Raw genomic sequence first — 26,123 nt, 5'->3', positions numbered from 1 at the left:
TTGGGGTTCACATGCCGGTTCTACTCAATCACTTACAAGTGCACATGCTTTTTAAAGAGGTGATGATGATGATGACTCAGCGAGCAGCCAGATGCTTTTATCAGAGCAACATAAGCACAGCGTTACATGTACAGCTTACTGCCAGTGTTCACTGTAAAGCGCTGGATTTGTAAAAAGCAGCAAAAAGATCACATGACTCTTCAATCCCAGAATCCTCCTCAGAACTAAAACCAGGGTTGGGGTCAATAATTAATTATAATTGGAAAAATAAATGTTAAAGGTGTCAAACTCATTTTAGTGGAGTTTGATCTCAAGTGGGCCAAATATTTTAGGTGAAGAGAAAAAAAAAGAGAGTAATTTTAACATTATTTTTGCTTTAGTTTTCAATATCAGTCCCTGTAGGATCTTAATTTGAAGATTTTTGATTTTGTGATAAATTTTTGTGGAATTTATTGGAATTAATTGTGAAAAAGATTTTCTAACTGGCAAATAACGAGCATGACATATCTTGACTGTGGTTAAATTGCCAAAAAAAATAAGCATGAATATATATATATATTAAAAGTGTCAATAATGGGTCGAGATATGTGACATTAGGTGGAAAAGTGGAAAAATTGTGCAGAAAAGACATTGAAATTTGATGGAAAAGTGTCAGAAATGGGAATGATGATATCAAAAATACATTAAAAACAATAAAAATATGGCAAGAAAAGTGATGAAAATAATTTAAAATATGGTGAGTTGTGTGGAGATATTATTTTTCAGTGTATTTTACAGCTGATTTAAGACATGGGTCAAAACTGACCTGTTATTTATTTATTTCAGGCTCAGTAATTGTGATTAATTGTAAATTGAACTTTAGTAATTGAGAATGTAATTGTAATTGACTTTCAGGGATGAAAATAATCATTGTGATTTTAACTGTATTAATCAACAAAAATTCCAGTCACTGCAATCATAATTGAACATGGATAATTAAAGACTATAATTGTAATTAAAAAATGTAATTGACCCCAACCCTGCCTGAAACGCTCACTGTTTAAAATGAGCACAACGTTAAAAAAAAGCTTATTATTAAAAGTTGCTCCTTCATTTGTGTCTTTTTTTTTTTTGTTAAATCAATATTATTCAGCAAACCTCTGAATCCACCATGCTATATTAATATAATGCTTTATCTTTAGAGAAAAACATCGATTTCACTTCCTCACGAGTCTGAAACAGGGAAAAAAAATGAAAAATATCAGTTTGTGTGATATGTTTGCAGTCCTTGGAGAGCTGGTGCACACACGGTGCTCCTTGTATGTGATGAGCAGCAGCAGCAGCAGCAGTCTGACAGTCTGACAGTGTGTTTGGTTTGTTTGCATGAACTCTGGCACCGTCTCAGAAACCAGAGATGACATCATTCCTGTCCAGCCGCACTCGGGCCTTTTACTTCATCTCCTTCCCTCTGCGTCTGTTGCAGGATCAGGAATGATTGCAGGCGTCGTCTTCACATCACATCGCTTCACTGCTGCTCAGCGTCTCTTTAGTTTCCTCACAGCTTGGAGACAGTAGATGATGCAAAACGAGGGAAAATCTGAGGAGGAGAAAAACGACGACGGGTTAATATTTGAAAGGTGAGTTTGTAATAATTCAATAGAGGTGGAAATCTGAGAGGAATGAGTGTCCAGTAAGAATGTGCGATATGTTATTGTTTATGGCATATCGTTAAAAACATTCCCACTGGTAAGAATAAGTCATCTTACGATAGAAACGATAAATTCCCATTGATGACGTATGTCAGTATGTAAGTGTGCGACACACTAAAATGATAACATCAATAAAAATTGACTATTAAAAGTGACGATTAGTTAGCGTCGTGTGATTTATATTTCACTGACTGTGATGCGGAGCCGTTTGTGTGTGCACACCACGAGTGTTTGTGTGTATGTTTGTGTAAGCGCAGAATGTTTTTGCGTGCCCACTACAAGTGCTTGTGTGTGTGCACACCACGAGTGTTTGTGCGTGTGCACGCAGAATGTTTGTGTGTCACCATGAGTCTTTGTGTGTGTGCACACCACGAGTGTTGGTGTGCGTGTGTATGCACAAGTGTTTCTGTGTGCGCAAGAGTGTGTGTGTGTGTGTGTGTACGTGTGTGTGTGCACGAGTGTGTGTGCACGAGTGTTTGGGTGCGTGTGTGCACGAATATTTGTGTGTGTGCGCAAAATATTTGTGTGTGTGCACACCACAAGTGTTTGTGTGTACGCGCGCCAGTGTTAGTGCGTGTGTGTGTGCACGCACGCAAGCAAACGTTTATTTTTGTAAATTTAGGTTTTTCAGTTTTTTCCATAGTTTTTTTTTACCTCTTTTTAACTGTTAAAGATTACGTTTTTTTCTTCTAATTCTTATTATGAATAGGTAAAAAAAAAAAAAAAACCGAATCAATACATATCGATATTGACTGACACCTGTATATTGTAATACATTTTTCAGACATATTGCCCAGCCCTACTTTGTAATAGTTCAATAGAGGTGGAAAACTGAGAGGAATGAGTATCCAGGGATGTTAAAACAACGCTTAAAGCTCCATTAATCACTTTCTTGGAATCATACGTTTGTGCAGTGTTTTCCCCTCAGGGTGGAGAAAACCATGAACACCTCCACATAGTTACACAATATGGTGTAATAGCTCAGTGTAAGTGTTGGATATATATTTGTTGGACAGAATTTTAACAACTGACTGTGATTTAACATCAAAAGCTTAATCACCCCCATAAAAACAAGCCGACACCTCATAAACAGCCTAAACTGCAATTTATACATATTTAATGAGTGTTTTCTCTCAGCGCAGGCAACGCCATGATGTACTTTGCATTGACAAAGTTGCAAAACTTATGGGATTGCAATGTTGTTCCATCTGCTGAAAGCGCCAAATCCTCACCCAGGGGTGATGGAATCAATTCCATCCAGAACCCACAGAACTCAGTTTGACCTCAAGATAAAGATAACTTAATCCAGCAAGATTAAAGCATAAAAATAAGATGGAAAAAAGTGAAAGCTCCAGAAATGTCACTTGTTAAGAGGGAAAAGTTACTATTTTAAATCTAACCATCATTTTAGCAACAGACTCTCAAAGCAAAATACCAGGAATATTTGGAAACTCTCATCTACACCAGTGGCTCTCAACCTTCTCAGCCCACGACCCCCAAATGAAAGGTTCCAAAGAGCAGGGACCCCCACTGTTCTATGAATCTGTGATAACCACATTTATTTATTCATCTGAATAATATCCACTGTTATTATAGTCATCTTAAAGATGGAAATCCTTGTTTTATTCAGAAATAAAATGGGTTAAAAATTACCAAAAATGGTGGAAAAGATGGTGAGTGGCCAAAAACAGACAGAAAAAGTGGTAAAAAGGGTTCAAAGTGTCAATGTTGGAACAATTACTTTAAACTGGCAAATAATGGGCATCACAAATAGTGAATGTGGTTAAATTGGCAAGAAAATAATCATGAAATATGGTGAAAATAGGTTAAAAGTGACAATAATGGGTCAACATATGTGACATGAGGTGGAAAAGTGGTTGAAAGGGTTAATAAAGGGTTTATAAGTGCTGAACATGTTTTGAAAGTGGGAAAAAATGTGCAGAAAAGACATTGAAATTTGATGGAAAAAGTGGTAGAAATGGGAGTAATGTAGCAAAAATTCAAGTTTGGTGTAGTTGCAGAAAAATGGTTACAAAAACAAATAAAAATGTGCTCAAATTGTTCAAAAATGATTCTTAGTTTCTTGAAGGCATCTGGCGACCCTCTCCCAGCGTCTCGCGACCCCACATGGGGTCCATTATTGTCACTTTTAAAATCTTTTCACCATATTTTTCCCCATTTAACCACATTCATGATTCGTCATGCCTATTTTTACCAGTTTAAACTAATTGTTCCTAATTTTTAAATTACATTACCCCAACCCTCCTCCCCCTATTTCTTTGTTCACTTTAATTTGCAACTTTTTTTTTTTTTAACAATTTCTGTGGTTTTTAAAATCCCATTTCACCACTTTTTCCACCATTTTTTGTCACTTTGAACCCATTTTATTAGTGATTAAAATAAGGATTTCCATCTTTAAGATGACTATAATAACAGTGGATATTATTCAGATGAATAAATAAATGTGGTTATCACAGATTCATAGAACAATGGACCATCATTTTACTGACTTTATGGATGGACCCCAAAAATCTCTCCCCTTTATCCCCCTCATAGATGGTCCTGTTCTTCAATGTTCATGTGTGTGTTCAACCACCTTCAGCTACACCTTATATAAAGGTTGGGAACCACTGCATTAAGCAACGGGCTAAACTAGTGATCAGTAGAGAAACAAAGGAACCCTGGTTGTAATTTTATCTCCATTAAAGCAGAGGAAATCTATCGATAAACAAATAAATCCCGATAACGTCAAACGATTCCTTGAACTCTGCACATGTCTGACATCAGGGAAACAACTGTTATGGGAATTTGAATCCAGATGAAGCTGATCAGGTTTCACAGAATGACTCATTTGTTGCAACGCTGCGTTTAGTCATGCTAGCTGATTAGCTCGTAGACAAAGAAGATAATGTTTACGTTCACCCACTCAAAGCTACATGTTCTATACGTTTCTGGGATCATTTCAAATAACTGTATGTTGATTTTTCTAAGGCAGGGATGGATAACACTATCACAGGAATGGTTTTATAATTGTGGTTTTGTCAGTTTTTAGTCATTTTGTCTGGTTTTTTTTTTTTTTTTTTGGTGTTCTTGTTGCATTTTCTGCATTTATGTTGTTGATTGTGAAAATGTGATTGTATCTGATCTGAGGACCAAATTTCAACCTTTATGTCAGCATTAGAATAATGATTGATCTGAGCATTAAAACGGGGGAGGTTTTTTTTTTGTCTTTTATGTTTTGTCAGTGTTTAGTCATTTTGTGTGTTTTTTTTTGTCATTTTCTGCATTTTTGTTGTCGATTTGTGCTTTTTTAGGTTCACTTTCTGTATTGTTGTTGTTTTCCTGTCATTTTGTGTAATTTTGTTGACAGTTCGTATGTCTTTGGAGCTATTTTGTAATGTGTTTGTGTGTTTTCCTAGTCATTTTGTTTAAGTGTGTTGTTGTGTCTCTTTGTTGTCAATTTGTGTATTTTTGAATTTTTTTTTGTGTGTGTTTTTGTGTACTTTGTGCATTTTGCTGTCAATTTGTGTGTTTTGGGAGTTATTCTGTGAATTATGTTGGGCTTTATATTCCTTCCAACTTCTTGAAATACAATTTTTGGGGGATTTGTTTTGGGAGCCGCACAAAATTAGAGCTGCCAGTTGCCGATGTCTGTTCTGGGGCTTATTTGCTAACGCTAAAAAGCTTCCCAGATAAAAAAAAAAAGGAAAAGACAAGACGAGGAATTGTTCTCTTGGGAAAAAAGCTCCCACATCTGCCTGTGAGGTCTAACGTACTTCCTCCCCCTTCATCCTTAAACAGTCGGGGTCTCTTTTCCATTCCTCCACATTTTTTGTCTTTTCACCACGTTGGTTCATAGAGGAAGACCAACCATCAGCACAAACAAAACAAAAAAAACCTCCAAACTGTATAAAATGTGTGACAGCAGGCTTTGGGACGACTCCCCGTACCCGCCAACTGCCTCTTTTCAGCGATAAGCCAAAGGAAAAGAAATGAGAATAATAGCATTTCTTTGGTGTAGAAAGGAGGGACATTATTTTGGAGTCATTTCTTGGCTGTTTTTAAAAAGAAAGACTGACAGCTGCGGAGTCGCTTCTGCTGCTTTCCCTCCTTTGCAATCCTCTGACGCCCAGAGTTTGCCAGTCATTTCAAACGAAATAAAAAATAAAGGAAAATGGCGCTCCGTGTGCGGTGGAGGGTTTTAGAAATCTCCTGATGTGACGGGACCTTGGCCCTAAAGACTGTTGGTGCAGACAGATCAGGTTTCCCAGCTGACTGCCCGAGCTCCACATACGTCTGGTCCGTTTACCATCAGAGCAGAGAGTAGAGAGTAGCGAGTAGAGTCAGAATAAGGCCAGGACGGGATGAGACTCACCACTAGATAGAGCTGCTGCTATCAGTCAATTAACCTAATCATCAGCAATTTTTACATTTACGTGCTATGCTAATGTTAGCGAAATTAAATGGGTTTTTTTTCTTCGTTAAAAACATGATAAAAAAAACAATATAGACATTTTTTTTTAATCAATACATACTATTTTTTTCCTATAGTCTACTCTTATTCTGCATCAAATTTTTGTGAATATGTCAACAAAAGAAACACCCACTGCTAATGTTTATTATATATATATTATATAATAGTGATGGACACGAGAATGTTTCATTTGTTGTGTTGTTGTTGTCTGGGTTAAAGTAACTAGTAACTTTTACTTTGAATACTGTTTAATTGAGCTACTTTTTACTTGTACTCAAGTAAAAGTAGGTTATACATAAAATACTCAAGTACAAGTAAGCAGCAGATAGGAGAGAGGTGGAAACCGTTATGCTTGATCACCCTGTAGCTGGCCACCTTTGATGAGGGTGTCTAGTGTTTAAACGGCTTCCATGCCACTCTTAAATAGTAAACCTCACGTGACTACCATCTTTTGGCCCCGTGTTTATTGATTCTGATTTCAATGATGTAACAGTACTTCTACTTGTGTAGGATATATTTAAACCTCTGTTGCTCTGTGTTTAAGTCGTCTGGTCTTCCACCAGCCCACCCTCTCACCTCTATTCGCTGCTACTGCCACCTCTGCTTGTATCTGATGATGAATGTCTCCCCTCTTGCCCAGCGTACGGACCGTAACCTCATCAAAGGAAGGCGACTAGGAGTGGATTAGCCTCAGCAAAGTGTTAGCGCGATGGTGCGCTGCGTCTAATTGGTAAACCCACTTCTTTTTTTTTCTTTTTTCCAAGAGAGCGATTTCCCCCACAGGAGCAATAAAAGTATCCTATTCTCTTTCAATTACCCTCCTTGTCCTTCAACTCATCTCTGAAGCCACATTACTCACTTGACTATCTCTCACACAAAGCCCAACATCAATTCTCACCATTGTTGCAGCTTTTCTTCCTCCTGCCTTTAAAACGTGTTATATACGATCTAAAAGAACCTCGTTAGAACCAACATAAAGACTCACACTGAACAACTTAAATATCAAGAAATATTTAACAGTGATTAAAGTAAGTAGATAAATCATTATTTGTTTTTGATTGTTGTCAATTATTAGGCCAGTGTTTTTCAACCTTGGGGTCGCCTGGAATTAATGAGGTCGCCTGAAATGTCTAGTTACTGATAAAAATATACTGATTCAATTTACATATTTATATGTTTATAAATAATAGTAGTAGTATTCCTTAGCACACACAATCTCAAACAAAAGTATTCTATACATTCATTTAAAGGTGTCCCGATCCGATATTAATATCGGTTATCAGTCCGATATCAGCCAGAAAACGAATATCGGATTTTATCAAACTGCATCTAAAATCTCCGAGATATATATACTTATATTTATTAAATTGTAGAATACTGCAGATATTATGTTGAAGGTTAAAATGTATGTGACCAATTGGTTAATAATAAATGTGTCAGTTCTTCTCATCCCTACTGTTGTTGATTATTGTTTCAGTGACATCACTTGAACAAGCCTTTCCTAACATTCCACATTACAAAATAAGTAATAAAAGTATGTATGATTTGTACTGATATCGTATCAATATCGGTATCGGAAGGACATCCCTACTTTCATTTTCTCAAATATAATTCAGTTCAAATAAAATAAAATATATCTGAGTGGTCGCAATTTGCACTAATAATGTATTAAAAACATCAAAAACTAATTCTAGAGAATAATTCCAGCAAATTCATTTTGTCTTTTTTTTTTTAATAATATTTTAAGGTGTCATTTATTCCGACAACTTTTTCAGGAAATTTACTTTAATCTCCTGACATGTTTTGACTGCCAACTGTCAGTCTTCCTCAGAGGCGTCTGCTGATGTGTTCTTATCAAAGCGATAAGGACACAAAGTCGACTTATCAAGTCAAAACATGAAAGTTGGCAGTTGAAACATGTCAATTTCAAAGTACATTTTCTGAATAAATGAAACCTTAACATACTGTATTAATTCTACAGAAAAATGTCTCTGGGGTCGCCAAAAATTTGTGACATAAAAATGGGGTCATGACCCGAAAAAGGTTGGCGACCACTGCAATAGCCATTTAAGTCTGATGCTTTTATTAAATGTAGGGCCACAGATTTTCCATATTCACAAAAAAACAGACAGAAATCATGAATCTATCTTCCTAAATGCAAATATAACAAATCCTTCTTCTTACTGACTGGTTTTTTGGAGAATATCATGTATTTTCTCCATACTCATTAAAACAGGTAATTTAATGTGCAGCAAGTGTTTGGAGGAGATAAACAGATGGAACACCACTTGGTCAAGATCGATCTCGCCAGGCTTGAGCGTTCTGATTAAGCTTTTTTTTGGCATGATTTTGGGACGTTTAGTATGTCAGTAATTGTATAACATTATGGAAAGCTGATAAAATGGAAATGGGTTCTATGAAACAAAAAAAAACTGAATTTGTAATACAATTCAGCCTTTGAAATAGAAGCATGACTAGCTAAAACAGACATTCCCCACCAGTTTTTTCATTTGGTCAATTTAAAGACTATATTAAACTAACATACATGTGTCTTGACTGTGGGAGTAAACTGGAATACACAAGGAAAGCTAATATAGAGAACATGCACAGAAATACCCTGGCCAAAGCCATCATTTACACATTTAGGCTAGAGGCGGGTTATTGAAAAAACCAAAGAGCTTAAATTAATGCTGAAAAGTCAGATAATGGATATGTTTGTAAATAAGCCCAGTAGGATAATGTCAGCTGTTGTGTTGAAGACTTAAGGAGACTTAAATGTTAAGGGTGTAACGATTCGTCTAAATAAACCGATATCATCCATGGATCTAATCGGCAACAACAAATCGTTGCTGAAAATGAAACGAATATCTGAAGGCATAAATATGTGGGACTCACCTCATGGAGAGGGTGCAGGTTGAAGGTTGAAGCTCAGGCAGGAATGTGTTTCCAGGTGCTGACGAAGGCGGTCGGAATGAGCGAGTACGGCACAGTCGTGATGCTGTTCCATGCGTCCAGCGTTGGGTCGTAGCAGTCCAGGGTTTTACATCGCTGCGTGCCAAAGTACCCGCCCACCACGTAGAGTTTATTTCCTGACGCCACGGCTTGGCAGCTCATGCGCTTGGCCGTCACGTCGCCTACTTTAGTCCACTGGTAGTTGTCGCTGCTGAACTTATAAGCGGAACACGCCGAGAACTCGGTATCCCCGCCCATTACAAAGATCTGGTTCCCCAGCACCGCGGCGGCTGTGTAGCGCCATGGTTGGGGACAGGAGGCGGGCACGGTCCATCGGTTCTCCTGCGGGTCGTAGCATTGCACCTTGGGCAGCTTGTCGTGGGTTACGCTGGTTCCGCCGAAGGCAAAAAGCTTGAGCTTGACGCTGACCACCGCTGCGTTACTCACACCTTCTCGAAGCGGAGCCACCATGGTCCACTTGTTGGCTGCAGGGTCAAACTGCTCCACCTGTTTGAGGGACACTGACGGAGACGCGGGGAGGCAACCGGTTGCCGCGGTGTGGCCTCCAACGACGTAAAGGCAGTGCTTTAACTCTGCAGATCCATGGCCGAACCTGGCAATGAGCATGGGCGCCGCCTTCGACCACTCCTCGTGGACAGTGTCATAGACCCACACATCTTTGGAGACGCCGTTCTCTGAGCCTCGACCTCCGGTGATGTACACCTTACAGCCAATGGCACAGGCACTGAACTCCTTCCTTGGGCTTGGGATGTCGGCTTTAGGGATGATCTCTTTCGCCTTCTGGTCTACCAAGTACAACTTGTCACACATGAAGGTCTGCCCGCCCAGGAGAAAGAGAGCATGGCTGGTCTTTCGTGGCCGCGCACACGGACTGTTAACGACGCCATCATTCTGCAGGATCTTCAGCTTGCAGCGGATGGCCTCATCTACCAGCTCCTTGCTCTTGTCCTGAGCGTTGATCAGCTCTTCCGTAGAAACGTTTTCCATCAGAAAGATGGCGGGCAACAGAGCCAAGCGGACCGTTCTGAGGAGCTCCGGGAGATCGGAGTGCCTCCTTTCCAGGTCATAGTTGATCCAGTTGAGCGCTGTCTCGTACACTAGTCTCTCGTCTTCTGTCTCCAGCTCTTCATGCGACAGTAGTTGGATGACCATGTCTTTGGGCAGCTGGAGGAAGTCCTCTGTCTTGCAAATAGCCGGGAAGTTGCTGAGACACATTCCCCAGGAGAGCTCAGACAACTTGGTGCACTGATGGGCATCGGACAACAGCAGCATGCCGAGACAGTTGGACGGGTGGAGGTTTCTCTCCAAGAACTCCGCACAGGCATCACGGATGTCCTGAAACTCCAGCATGTCTCCAGCCTCTAGAAGAGACTCTGCGTTCTCCTCATTGATGACTACCCGCGACGAGTAGGCATAGTCCAGCAGAAGCTCTAAGACTTCGGGGTGGATGGAGTCACGGAAGTCGACTTCACTCTCCTGGCTCTCCCTCAGCCCTCCGCTGAACATAGCCTCGAAGTAACGGCTGCATGCTGCCAGAACGGCCCGGTGGCAAGGGAAGGAGCGGCTCCCGGCATGGAGGAGAACGTCGGTGAAGAGCCTCTGCTGTCGCAGTGAGTTCAGGTGCATGAGCACGCTGTCGGCGTAGGAGGACTTGTGGAAAAGGTAGATGTTCATCGAGCCAGAACTGGCTCGAGATTTCCTGTTCTCGTGGACGCAGACAGACATTTTCATTGAATCCTGAAAAGGAAAAAATACCCACATTTAGTGCCATCCATATTCATTTGAAGCCCAAAACAAACTGAGTACCTGATTCTGTTTGTGTTTCACAAAAATGATTTAGCATTAGCAAGAATTTACATGCTAAAGTAGCACAAAAGTACAAGTTCACTTATAAGAGCAACTAGGCTAGTTTATCTATAAATTTTCTTCATGAACACAAACCCAGCAAGTGTTTCTGCTTCAACCCTCATTACGGTGTATATTTCAGGACACACGTGTCAAACTCAAAGCCCTTTAGATCATCCAGTTTGGCCCACAGCATGAATCCTTGTGTAAATGACCAACACATTTAGTTGTAGATATCTACAACTATAACACACAATTTCAATGAAACAATACACAATATTAGCGAGACTCACATTTTCCCCATGCTTATATCACATGATGGTAGCCATTTGTAATCTCAAATTGTTAAAAGAACTCTACATTTTCACACTATGTCCAACGTGAAGTCACAGTTTGATCCACTACAGAGTGAAACAAGCTGTTATATGGAGATGAGGATGGAACACAAACTGTTCCCACACATATTTTAATGAGGCTCAGCTCAGGTCACTTTAAACGATTTATATTTAAAACTGTGTATTATGGAAGCCAATAGTTCTGTTTCACTGTAAACATCCCTCTGTAATAAAGCAGGACGATCTGTGGCCATGTTATTTCCTCATATCTCCATCATATCTCCATCATATCTCCATCATATCTCCATCATCTAACTCAGTCACGCTTTACAGCGATGATGGTGATGATGGTGATGATGATGGTGATGACGGAGAGAGATTTTTAAGTGACTCAGTTACACTACAATAATCTGATCAAATCAACCTGTTACATTGTTCATCAATGAAGGCGTTTCAAATTAAAATTGAACTTTATCGTTTTCACGGATTTCAATGACATTTACAAGCGTTGGGAAAACTCCATGTTCTGTGATTTCTAGACAGCCCAAAAGAAATGACATCACCGCCTCCTTTCCTTCAGCCCGCCTTCATTCACACATATGTGCTTTTTGGCTCCTTACCCGCGGTGGGCGTGTCAGTAGCCTTGACCAGAGAATACGCGTAGAAGAGAAGCGTGTAACTGCAGGCAGAATAGACCCCTATATGAATAATTATATATATATATATATATATATAGGCAAAATTGACATTTTCTATATCGTGAAAATAAACAACTCGATATATATTAAATCACGATATATTGCCCAGCCCTACTGAGGATGTTCTAAAATGTAAACCGTACCTCATAGAACAGATATTAAACAATTCAGTCACGACAGCAGGAAGAGAAATAAAAAGTGACATTTTCACACAAAGTATTACATTTCATTCTTCGACGGAGGCGTTTAGCAGGAGATCAAGTGATTGCGATTCACACGGCAGCACACATCTGGGAGTTATAAAAGGTCAAGCAGATAACCACCATCTCTTCACTCAGACTTTTCCACATTCAGCTGGAGCTGTGCTGCTAATCCTCCTATTTCAGAGACGCCGTGATTTACAAGTAAATGTGTTTTTTATTGAAGCAAGAATGAAAATGACAGTAGGAGTCTTTCCATCCCCGCAGGAGATGCACAAAGTAGGAGAGAACTAACAGAAACCACACCTACAGTCGTTACCGTGCTCACCTGGAGCTGGCTTGTTATTCTAGGTCAGGGGTGTAGAACTCATTTTAGTTCAGGGGCCAAATAAGGACCCAGAGGTTGGGAATCGAACAATTTCAACATAAGTACTACTTTGCACTTATGGCACATGTAAGGCACCGACAATAGGTGACAGGTCGTGATGATATTATTTCAATTTGGGGACATTTTGCCAGATAATCTGAGGTTTAAGCAGGATTCTGGAAAACCTAGGTTTATTCCAACAATTCAAGAGTAAAAAATGACTTCCATCGTGTTATAGAAGCGTGGGAAAACTGGAAACCCCTTCAAATATTGTGAGTTTCATTGAATTTGTGACAAATTCAATGAAACACCATTTGAATAATTGTATAGTTCCAAATAAATCTGTTTAAATGTTATTTAAAGATTATTATTTTTGCATGAATGCCAATACTGATGTTTGGATATGATACAATGATGTACAAATACTCCTGATTTTTGGTTAATTTCAATAAATAATTCACATGAAAAGTTTCTCTAAGGGGGAATAAAGGGGAGAGATTTTTGGGGTCCATCCATAAAGTCAGTAAAATGATGTTCTATGAATCTGTAATAACCACATTTATTTATTCATCTGAATAATATCCACTGTTATCCAGGAATGTTTAGTATTATTATAGTTATCCTAAAGATGTAAATCCTGGTTTTAATCAGAAACAAAAATGCATTAAAAGTGACAAATCAAAAAAAAAATAGGTGGAAAAGGTGGTAGTATGAGATTCTAAAAACCACATAATTTTTTTTAAATTTGATCAAAGTGTCAATATTGGCTTAAAAGTGGCAGAAATGGGGGAGGGTTGGGTTAATGTAATTTAAAAAAGTATAAAAAGTTCAAACTGGCAAATAATGGGCATGACAAATAGTGAATGTGATTAAATTGGCAAAAAAAAAAGCATGAAATATGGTGAAAAGAGGATAAAAACGACAATAATTAGGTGTAAAAGTGGTGGAAAGGGTTTATAAGTGCTGAACATTTTTGAAAGTGGAAAAAATGTGCAGAAAAGACATTGAAATGTGATGTAGAAGTGTCAGAAATGGGAGTAATGTTGTAGAAATGCATTAAAAGGAGCAAAAATATGGCAAGAAAAAGTGATAAAAAGAGTTAAAATTTGGCAGGTTTGGTGTAGTTGCAGAAAAAGATTAAAAATAAGCAAAAATGACCTCAAATTGTAAAAAAAAAAAAAACTTTTTGTTTCTTGTTTCGCAACCCCAAGGTTGAGAACCTCTGTTTTACACAATTATTCATGTTTTCTCAGTCATCTTTACTTTACCCTGCGGACCAGATTAGATGTTTAAAAGGGCCTGATTTGGCCCCCAGGCCTTGAGTTTGACATGTTCTAGATGATCTCTAGACATGTCATGTGTGCAAAACACGTTTAACTCTATAAAAAGGCCCAAAAGGTGGTAAAAGCTACATGTTTGTCACTCCTTTATTGACAGCAAACAGCTGTAAGTGTGTGTGAGTGAGTTTGGAATAAATTCCAGTGATTCCTGAGTTTGAAAAACAACCATAAAACCTTTTTCCAAACAAACCGGAAGCGTGACCTTTTTCTCTTGCTCTCAATTTATACACCCAGTATGTCGCACACAGGAAAAGTAGCAGTTAATGCCTCCGAAGGCTGAAGCAGAGCAGGTTTTCTCCACCTAAAATACTTCTGTGAAGGATTTAATGCATTCTTTTCCCTGTGCTTGTTAAAGCGTTTCAGACAACTTCATCTGGGGGGGGCGGGGGGGTCAGGCTGTCCTACAGCGACTGCTTTACAAAGCTACAGGTATTTGATATTCAAAGGGAAGTCTTTCACTTCAAGACTCTGAGACGGTTCAAAAGTTCCTCCGCGTGTCACAAATGATTCTTCAACCACTGAGGTGCGGAGTGGTGAAGACAGTTTCCATTTATCCTTGGGTTTTAAAAAATGCTCAGAATGCAGCCTCATGAATAGGCAATGGTTCCTCAGCCTGCAGCTATAGGAACCAGAACCAGAGCACCGAGCACTGTCACTCAGGCCTTTTTTTAGCTTTCTAAATCAATGAATATTAAATGAAGTTCTGGTGAAACCTGAGAAGGATATTATTCAATAGCTGTGTTTCCATTACAGTTTTTTACAAAATAAAAGCCATATTTCTAAAGTTTCGACAAAGTTTAATTGCGCTTTGAGCGCGTTTCCACTGAAGTTTGTTTTGGGCTCGTAACTCTCTTAAAAATCTCAGTAATATATGAAGTAACGAATGTTTCATGGCCGACATATTCTAAAGATTTATCTCACTTTCCTCACATTTAGCTCATTTTTCTTTTATTTGAGACATAAATTCATGTAAAACAGCATGATCTATATCATTGTTAAAAATATGTACACATGTAAATGTTAAATATAAATGTTAAATGTAAATCTCATTGTCCAATGTAAATCTCAATGTCCAAAGTAAATGTTCAATGTAAATCTCAATGTTCAATGCAAATGTTCAATGTAAATCTAAATTTTCAATGTAAATGTTAAATGTGAATCTAAATGTTAAATGTGAATCTAAATGTTAAATGTAAATCTCAATGTTCAATGTAAATCTAAATGGTCAATGTAAATGTTCAATTTAAATCTAAATGTTACATGTAAACCTAAAGGTTACATGTAAATCTCAATGTAAATCTAAATGTTCAATGTAAATCTAAAGGTTACATGTAAATCTTAATGTTACATGTAAATCTCAATGTTCAATGTACAGTAAATCCAAATGTTAAACGTCAATCTAAATGTTCAATGTAAATGTATTGTATAATGCTAAGAAATGTCTGGGTCATCTCTTCTGTCCACACGTACTACACCATGTTTTCTCTGAGAGAACTGGTCATGTGACCAGGTACGTCATTCTGTGATGTGTAATTGCAGAAAAAGTGTTTCCATTGATCTTTAACGATACATTTCAATATCGAAACATCTCAAAAAACCATAACCCTAACCCATTATTGCCACTTTTAACCTCTTTTCACCACATTTTATGCTAATTTTTGCCAATTTAACCACATTCACAATTTGTCATGCTCATTATTTACCAGTTTAAACTAATTATTCCTACTTTTTAAATTACTTTGTGCCACTTTAAGCCAATAATGACACTTGTTGGTGTGTTTTGGGCCCCAAAAAGCTTCTTCTTCTGTGTAGATTTATGGCGGTTGGCAAACCAAGGTAAGCAGCATTAACGCCCAGCCCCAAAGATCTCTCCCCTTTATTCCCCCTTATAGATGGTCCTGTCTCCACATGACCAACCACCTTCAGCTACAGTGGGGGTCCCCGCTCTCTGGAACCTTTATTTTGGCGGGTCGCGGGCTGAAAATGGTTGAGAACCACTGGATTAAAGCATCTAAAGTTTAGGTTTTTAAAAAAGTCATTGGTTTAATGGTGTTAGCTGAGTCATCATTTTCTTTTACATTCCTGGAGCAACATAACTAGTAACTTTTGCGCTGTCGTCCTCTGGTTTATTTCTAATGATAGTCTTTGTTTTGTTCTCACCAGTACTTTGTTGCCTGCTGTGGCTTTGACGCTAATTGGAACTTTTAAGCAGTTTGATTTGAATAAATGCCACTAATAAGTCAGAGGCTGAATGGGAAAGGGGTTTTTTTTTGTACAAATGCTGATAATTAGTGAGAATCGGGTAATTATATCAGAAACTCACAGGAGAGAAAAAAGAAAGTGATCAAACTGTGAGAAACAAGAGAAAGGAAACGAGTGAGTGGAGAATAACAAAGACCTAATGTTTCCTTTTCTTCTAAACTTAGTCACATGTTGTATTTTAAATCATCTGTGCACCAGTTTGACTTAACAAGCAATACGCATTCTTCTTTAGTTTATTTATTTATTCATTCATTGATTTTTAGGTATTTAAATTAAAGTCTGGCTTCATTCAAGTTTGTTAAATATTCCAACAAACCTATGGACAGAAACAGTGAAACCATCATGTTGATAAATAATTCAAATACTAATATATATATATATATTTTTGTTAAGGATTAATAATATACATATTAAAAATTAGGTGAGCAAAAAACAATATAAATAAAAACTAAAATTTAAATAATATATCATTGAAATACAACTGATTGAATAATTATAATTAGAGAAAAAATTTAAAGACGTGTTGAGAATTAAGCTCAGCATCTTTAAAATATTAAAATTTAACTTTGTGGAATTTTTCTAAAAAGTAATAACACCTGTACTCAGTGACACAGGAGGATTACTTTGATCTCACACTGATTTAAGTACATTTGACTGTGTGTGTGTGTGCGTGTGTGTGTGCGTGTGTGTGTGTGTGTGTGTGTGTAGCAGTGGATTAAAGGAAGTGCAGGAATTAGCCTGGCAGTGGTCTGTGAGCTAAGAGGAGACATATGAACATCCTGGTGTGTGTGTGTCTGTGTGCGACTGTGTCTGTGTGTGTCTGTGTGTGTCTGTGTGTGTCTGTGTGCGACTATGTGTGTGTGTGCGTCTGTGTGTGTTGCCACCCCCCCCTCACATCATTAAAGCACATCCAAAGGCATGCACACATGCAGCCTCTGGACTCCATCAGCACTGGTTGGGCTGCAGCCACGTTTAAATCATTACCAGGTGCTCCCAGTCCAAACTGGGCCACTACAGGAGGAGGAAGAGGAGGAAGAGGAAGAGGAAGAGGAGGAAGAGGAAGAGGAGGATACTTCACACATAAACAATCATAACAGCAACAAAAAGCAGTACTCATGGTAATTGTACTCGTAACATTTCTCCACCCAACCAACTGTTACTGAGTAAATTATTATTATTATCTCTAAAAATGATCAACACCAGACATTGTGAAACTACAACAACAATCAAATGCATCACATCATATCCGACCAATCAGATCAAACGTAATGAACGGAACCAAAAACAACATCAACACTTTACAATTCATCACTGTAACCTCACAGCTTTGATTGTTGTTGTAAATATATGTATTATATTTGTATCATTATTATTCATTTTATTTGACTTTTTACTACTGTAATGTGTGTGTACTTAATCATTGTTTAATTAACAGTCTTTTACCTAATTCTGTGCATTTTTTATTCTCTTTCTTTCTTTGTTTAACGTTTATTCTTTTTATTTGTAATATTTCTTGAGCGGCTGTAACGCAAGTCATTTCTCTCTGGGATAAATAAAGTAATTATAGGAAACTATACTGAGAGCCTGGGGATTTTTTTTATTTTAAAATTGAATTAATTGGTGTTATTTTATTAACAAAAAGAATTGCACATTTTGACAAACCTTTTATTTTATACAGATGCCTTTGTGGAAAATAAATGAAGTTCCAATTGTGCAAGATTTGGTCTTTTCCTTTTTAAGTTTCTACATGATATGTTTACTGTATGCAAGGGAACCGTACCAAGATTTATTATCAAAAATAATTATTTAATTGAGCTACTTTGAACTTGTACTTGAGTATTTTATGTATGTATACATGGTAATATGTGGTCAAAATGGTCCAAAAGTGGCAAAAACGCGGCAAGAAAAGAGTGAAAAATCACTAAAATGGACCAAAAGCGGACAAGAGTGGTTAAAAAAATAGGCAAATAAAGAGGAACAGGTGGTATTTAATGGCAAAGGGAAGCTTCCATGAGCAAAATGTGGCAAATGATACAAAAATGTGGAACAAAAAGAAGCCAAATGTAGGGAAAAAGGAGACAAGAAGTGGTCTTTATTGGGCAAAAGTTAGCTTATGTGGATAAAAATTGGCAACAAAAAAGTTAAAGAAACGACAAAAATTGGATAAAAGTGTCAAAAAGAACTTGTACAAATGCATATTTATTGGCAAAAGAAGTTGAAGTCTGACAAAAGTGTAAAAAATGGGACAAAGGAAGGAAGTTGCAAAATGGAAATAGGTAAAAAGGGTTAAAAAGTTTCCCTCTTTTAAGGTTTTCTTAAGGAAAAATAATTAAAATTAGGACATAGAGAGCCACATGTTGAGAATCACTAACATCATGTAGTGGGTTGGTCTGGACACATCTGGATGTATTTCAATCAAGTAACAGTACTTTTACCAGAGTAGAATATATCAGTCTCACATCCTTACACACACGTTTCATCTGAACCTGTAGCGCAAACAAAGGCAACTTGTGGCTCGGGGGCCACACGTGGCCCTTGGTCTAACTGTGTGCGGTCCCCAAAAGAAAATTGTAATTCATGAAGTAGGAAGTTATATGAAGCCCAATATAACACAAAAAATGACAGCAAAATGCACAGAATGTCAACAAAAGTACACAATATAATAACAAAAAATACAAAAAAAACAACACTAAATGGCTACATGACTAACAAAGTCATATACAAAATTACACAAAAACGACAGAAAAATAAAACAAGCAATGTAGCAAAAACACACATAATTACTCATAAAGCAACTAAACAAAAACAATTTAAAAGCCACAAAAACCTCTTAGTTCTTTTCTCTATCAATGCTCTGATTGGTTATTATTTTAAATGCTGACTTTGATGTTGATAACGTGGCCCTATCAGAGAATCACATTTTCTGTGATAGAAGTTACCATCACATCTCTGCTGGAGCGCATGTCACACCTTGAAAAACGCACAAAAACATCAAAGCCTGCAGAAGAGACGCAGAAAGAGCGATTATAGATGAGGAAACACACGTGCTTTGGTGTTTATTTTGTTCTAAAAAAAAACATGGTTTGCTGTTAAAACAAAAGCAGTGGGTGTTTTTGTTCTCGGAGCTCGGAGCGCACACACCGACACGCGCACCCGTGCACATTCCGACTATGCACCGCTGAATGGTCACATTGGGAGGAAATAAAGGGGATATATAATAATATTTACCTGTTTGGGTGAAAGCAGGACTTCAACGTCGCCCCCAGCCTCCCGCAGACATGCCGCTGGTGACAGAGCCACGATGCGGGCTGTGCGCTCCTGTTATTGTGGAAAAGCCCGAGGTTGGAAGGCCGTGTTCCTCCGCTGTGTGACAGCAGGGCATCAAATAGACCCCGCGTGCGTGTGTGTGTGTGTGTGTGTGTGTGTGATCGGTGTCTGAAGAAGCTGGATTAGGATGCGTTGGTGCCGGTTGCTCTGCTCCGGTGTGACTGCGCTCTCAGTGCGCTGCGCTCCTCCTGGTCCTCCCTCTACCCTGGGTGTGTGTGCGTGTGCGTGTGCGTGTGCGAGTGTGTGTGGGAGGGGTTTCCAGTCTGGGGGAGGAGGATCCAGGGAGGAGACAAAGGAAGCAAAATCTGTGGAGCCAAAGTGGACACATGACGACTGGACTCCGACTGTAAAGTTGCGCGTGTAACAAACCACATATTTACGGCAATATTTGTGATATTTTCTTTCTCCTAAAAATAGAATGTCAAAAATCTAAATCTAAATGTTACATTTTAATATAAATGTTATATTTAAATCTCAATATTAAATGTAAATGTTAAATATAAATGTGAATTTTAAATCTAAATGTTAAATCTAAGTGTCACAGTATTGTTAGATTTAGATTTTACATTGAAGAATTACATTTAATATTTTGTATTTATATTTAAATGTAACATTTATGCATTTATATTTAAATGTAAACGTTTTTTGTTGGAAAAAGTTGCTGTTTCTTCTTCTTGTATTTTTTTGTATCTTCAATAGAGGATCATTTTTCATTTCATCCCAACAAAGTTGTTCACACACAGTAAATCAGTGTTTTTCAATCTTGGGGTCGTGACCCAAAGTGGGGTTGCCTGGAAAATATAAAAAATAGTTTCCAATCAAAAATATGTATTTACCACACTGTATTAAGGCCACATTAAAATGAATAAGATCTGTGCACTACAAAATCAAAGTCATTATTTCTAGAAAAAGGTTGTAATTTGATGAGAATAACATCATGTCTTGATAAAATCGTAATTTTCTGAGATTAAAGTCAGAATATTTCAAGGTTAAAGTTGTAATATTTTGAGAATATATTATTATAATACAATGTATTTGACCTATTTATCAAACAGGAAGTTAAGTACACAATCAGGAAGTTGCAACCCAATGATTAATGATTTTTTATTTCGATACTTCCAATGAATTTGCATATATTATAAATATTTATTTACTAAATATTTAGTTTCACCCATGACATTTAGATTTAGATTTGATGTTTTACATTTAGCGTTAACATTTGGATTCAGATTGAACAACAAGAATTAGATTTCATATTTAACATTTACATTTAGATTTAACATTTAGATTCAGATTTAGCAATAAGATTTAGATTTAATATTCAACATTTAGATTTAATATTCAACATTTACATTTAGATTCAGATTAAACAATTACATTTAAATTTAGATTTAACATATAGATTTAGATTCAGATATAACATTTAGATTTAAATTTAGATTTAACATTTAGATTCAGATTCAACAAATAGATTTAGATTTAATATTTCAAATTTACATTTAGATTTAACCTTCAGATTTAGATTTCATATTGAACATTTAGATTTAACGTTGTAAATCTGGTCAGAAGTAACATTAAAAAAAATGCACGTATGTTTTTTTAATCCTTCCAAGTACAAGTTCTAAAGTTACATTTAAAATATGTATAGGTTTAAAAATACAGTATAGAAGTGTCTGTGGTTTGAATAAAGTATTTAAGCACGTTAGAAAGAAATAATTAAGCTCCGCCCTGCTTTGTTTGTGATATTCTATCTGGGCTTTAAGAAAGAAACAGTCAAATATGTGATATAGGAAATACCGTAAAGCCTTTTCTGAGTCACAGCATGAAGTCGTGCACATTATAAAGACATTGTGGTTTCTGGTTGGGTGGGTGAGCCATTGGAGAGGAAGTCCACTTTTATCCTGTGAGTCACATCTGTGGTACTTTTGGCTGTGACTAAACTCTTCAGCAGACCCTTCAGGTCAGAACGACATTATTTACTTTGTTTGTTTGAGTGTAAAGTGTTGTGTTGGTGACTCATTCCTGTTTCAGTTCCCATCAGGTCACAACGATTACAGAACAATGCTGTCACTCAGATGCTTTATACTGTATGAGATAAGACACATGTGATGACAAGTCTTTGGTTCTCCACTTAGAGGCTTAGACCCAAAAGGGGTCAAAACCCATTTTTGGTGGACCACAAGCTTCAGTTTTCAAATCAAATGTATTCCTGCCTCTATTTTTCCATATGTACTATTTATCAGAGCAGGAGTTCTCAACCTTTTCAGCCCACGTTTATTATTATTTGTGCCATAGTATGTAGTCACCTTAAAGATGTAAATCCTTGTTTTAATCAGAAAAAAAATGGGATAAAAGTGACCAAAAGTGGTTGAAAAATTGGTGAAATTTTGGTATAATCCACAGAAATAAAAGGTGCAGATTGGCCAAATGTAATTAATTAATGTAATTGACAAATCGTGAATGTTGTTAAAATGGCAAAAAAAAAAAATAAGCATGAAATATGGTGAAAAGAGATTAAAAGTAACAATATTGGGTCAACATATGTGACATTAGGTGGAAATGGTTTATAAGTGCTGAAAATGTCTTGAAAGTGGACAGAATGCACAGAAAAGGCATTAAAATTCAATGGTGAAGTAGCAGAAATGGGAATAATGTAGCAAAAATGCATTTAAAGGAGCAAAATATGGCAAGAAAAAGGTGATAAAACAGGTTAAAATATGGCAAGTTTGGTGTAGCTGCAGAAAAAGGCATCCGTCAAACCCCTCCCAGTGTCACGCGACCCCAAATGGGGTCCTGACCCTAAGGTTGTGAACCGCTATGAGATAATCAGACTCGCGCCTTTTGTTTTTCACATCTTTAGGATGAAACTGTGCCTAAGTTGCAGGTGTTGGCTTGAAATAAAAAGACAGCTTAATTTAAAAAAACCCAATCTTTATTATCTTTATTAGACTTAGATTCAGTTTTTATCAAAATAAATTGAGAATTAGAATATTTAATTGGGTTTGGGTCACAGTTTGCATCCTATAGGTTCTGAAGAGCAGCAGAGAAACTCTGATCAATAAGACAGGAGCGACATCTAGTGGACAAATCATTAGACACAAGGATACACTTATTAATTCATTCATTCGATATCTTTTATATTCATAAGGTTTTTTTGTTTTAAGTATAGCTACAGAAAGCAACTGCATTGAAGTAAAATACAAAAAATTTGACCTATTTTTTTTTTTTTTTTAAATCAAAAGACAGAGAGATAGAGGAAAAAGAACATAAACATTAAAAGATATAATAATAATTATTGTTTTTTTTGTTTTTTTTTCTTTTACATTCAACAAAAATCAATTATTTCTGGAGAAAAGTTTTAAAAATTTTACTTTTAGTAACTGCAGTAAAAAAAAAAAATGAATGAAAAGAAACAAAAAAATGCAAATATAACTGGTTTAATAATTTAGTTATTACTGCTTTTTAAAATGTATTTGTAATCTTTTCTTAAACACTGTGAATAAATAGACTGTTATGATCAATGAGAGTGTAAGTATTCATCATTGTTATATGACGTTCACTGTAAGATGAGATATAATTAGAAATGAGAACTTTTGTGTTTTAATTTAAAGAATAATCAATTGTTCTTTATATATATTGTTCCTGCTAAATGACTGAATGTTATCTTGTCATGAATGTTTCTGACTTATTATGTTAGTGTGTTTAAAACATGCTGTCATACATGATAACCATATTTGACAAAACAATAAAAACTGTAAATACCTTGAAGTTTAGATAAAAACGCACCATAATCATTCCTAAATACAGCGTTTTCCAACAGAAACACAATCTTATAAACAAACCAGTTCATCACCATAATTAAACGTGCAGTTTTCAAAATGGACCCCATTCCATAACTTTATGCTTTTCCACTAAATTCCTTAAATTGTGTCGAACTCATTTTAGTTCAGGGTCCGAAAACAGTCCAGTCTTATCTCAAGTGGAGCGAAAACAAGCAATTTCATAATTAATGTGCCCTAGTTTACACTTCCACGTATAATTAATATGTAAAGTATGGAAGGCACGGACAATATTCAAGCAATAAGTGATAAATATCAGTCCCTACATAATTTTCACTTTAACTTTACTTGATTTTGTGACCAATTTTTAATATTTGGTGAAATATTTTGAGGATAATTACCAAATTTTGGAAAAATTGAGAATTATTTCAACAAATTGTGATTAAATGTGAGTGCCGTCATGTGAAATAATCATGGAGAAACTGTAAGCCCTGCAAATATTGTGGCGTTTTTATTAAATCTGTGTTTTCTCATGTTTTCCTGTGGGCTGAACGCTCTAAAGCAGGGGTGTCAAACTCATTTTAGTTAAGGGGCCAAAACACGGTTTGATCTCAAGTGGGCCACAGATTTTACACGGGAAAACAATGAATGTTAACATTATTGTGCCCTAGTTTGCACTTCTACGTAGACATGAAGTAAGAAACTGACTATATCCAAGCAATAAGTGATAAATATCAGTCCCAACAGGATCTACACTTTACATTTCCTACATTTTGTGACCATTTTTTATTTAATTAAGTTAAACATTGAAGGGTTTTGTAATGATTTTGAATTTTTTTTCAACTGTTTAACATTGAAAATGACTGCAATCATGCGATAGAAGCACCGGGAAAACCGTCAGCACCTGTAAATATTGTTGACTTTTGAATTGAATCGGCAACAACAAATCGTGACTCGAATCGAATCGTTACACGGTGTCATCTGGGATGAAATCCAATCAGAAGTTTGTTTTTATAAACTACGGACTAGTTGAGAAAGTAAATTTGTCAAAGCTCGGAGCAGAAAGAAGAGCAGAAGTGAACAAACATTTGATATAAATGAATGACAGACAGTACAAAGCTGTGTGGAATGACTACTATTACATCAACTACAAGTCTGAAGCGACACCTGCAGGAGAATCACAGTATTGCACCTTATGCCACTGAGCCTTTATTCAAACTTTGACACATTTAAAGGCGTTTCTTTCCCTAATGGTGTTATCACTACTTTCTTTGACCATAATTGGGATTCTCACTTAAAATTATTAACAAACAAACAACACATTTCCCAAATGTATATATATTTTTATTACAATTAAATATGTTGTGTATTGCAGGGGTGGAGCAGTGATTTTAAAAGTGAGGGTGTTCTAAGGGTGGGGCAACCGTCGACTCCCAATTTAATTTAATAATTAATTTACTAAAACTATGATAAAACTGTTATTAAGTCAGTGATTCTCAACATGTGGTTCTTTATGTCTTAATTTTAATAATGATTACCCTAGAAATCCTTTGAAGGGGGAAACTTTTTAACCCTTTTTTACTTTTTTCTTTGGACATTTTGGAATTTCCTTTGTTCCATTTTTGCCCCTTTTCCCAAATTGCTGACACTTTTTTAGACATTTTTCAAATTAGCTTCCATTTGACATTTCATAACACCTGTTTCTTTCTTTTTTTATTTTTTTGTTACATTTTTTGCGCCCTCTTGACTGCTTTTGGCCCATTTTATTCACTTTTCACTCTTTTCTTGCCACGTTTTTGCCACTTTTAGACAATTTTTGGCCACCAATTACACATTTTTACATTTTACTCACCGCTGTGAACTCTTTGTGTACCTTCTCAGAACAGCAGCTTTGTAAAATGGCTGGCTTGTGATTGGCTGATCACCATTCAATCAATCTAACTGGACCAATATGAATCCCTCTGTAAAAAGTGAGTGGGATGAACTTTTGTTTCCATGAAAGTGTGGGTGTCGCATCCTCCGCATCCCTCACGGGTGAGACGTGCCTGGTGGCTTGTGTTTTAATTTGAAAAAAGGAACAATAATTTAAAAATCTTTTATTTTTACTTTGTATCAAATACTAGACATTTTAGGCGACCCCACATGGGATCACGACCCCAAGGTTGAAAAACACTGTGTTGTGTCCTTTCGATTATAAATGAGCTGTTTTCATGATTTTAAAATGCAATTTTATAGCTTTTTTTTGTTATTCTTTTTTTTTCTTTTAATTTTGTTTAATTTGTGCCCTTTTCCCATGTTTTAGTGCCTTACTTAAATACATGTGCTACATATTGTTGCCTTGTTGGGCCAGTACAAAAAAAAAAAGACTATTCTGAATAAATACAGTTTTAAACACATAAACAGTGTTCCCTTTATTGTTAATATTATTTCTTTCAGCCATGTTTGTGAGATATTTCGGAAAGGCAGAGTTCCAAGGGTCCATGAACGCAGCATGAGAGTGAGTAGATTCCAGCTGTTCCAGGTGTTGCTCATTCCCTTTGATTGACAAACTTACTTCAGCTGTTGATGTTCAATCACTCGTTCTTTCTGAGCTGCAACGTCGGTAGGAACGTGACCCGTTACAGAAGATACGTCCAGTGTTCTGGTTGATTTCCTCCAAAGACAAACCTTTCATTTGGGACAGTTTTTCACAAGTTCAGTCCCGTTTGTTCAGTTTATTAAGAAATAGAAATGTGATGCTGCTGGTAGAACGGGACGTCAATCAACACGTGGATCGTCGCTGGGTCGTGGATCGTCGCTGGGTCGTGGATCGTCGCTGGGTCGTGGATCGTCGCT

At 36.8% G+C, this 26,123-nt stretch overlaps 1 protein-coding gene across 1 annotated transcript; it reads right to left on the bottom strand.

Moving 5' to 3' along the window:
- Nucleotides 1-798: 798 nt before the first annotated feature.
- Nucleotides 799-19,719, bottom strand: enc1 (ectodermal-neural cortex 1). The gene is made up of 3 exons (XM_028463532.1): nt 19,411-19,719; nt 9,058-10,872; nt 799-1,576 (listed from the first exon to the last, which is right to left on the bottom strand). The coding sequence occupies exon 2, from the start codon at nt 10,864-10,866 to the stop codon at nt 9,091-9,093; it is 1,776 nt and encodes a 591-aa protein (XP_028319333.1). The 5' UTR covers nt 10,867-10,872; nt 19,411-19,719; the 3' UTR covers nt 799-1,576; nt 9,058-9,090.
- Between the last annotated feature and the right edge of the window lie 6,404 nt (nt 19,720-26,123).

The sequence above is a fragment of the Gouania willdenowi genome, chromosome 12 (genome assembly GCF_900634775.1).
Source record: "Gouania willdenowi chromosome 12, fGouWil2.1, whole genome shotgun sequence".
Lineage (NCBI taxonomy): Eukaryota > Metazoa > Chordata > Actinopteri > Blenniiformes > Gobiesocidae > Gouania > Gouania willdenowi.
This window is presented reverse-complemented; position numbering and strand designations above follow the sequence as displayed.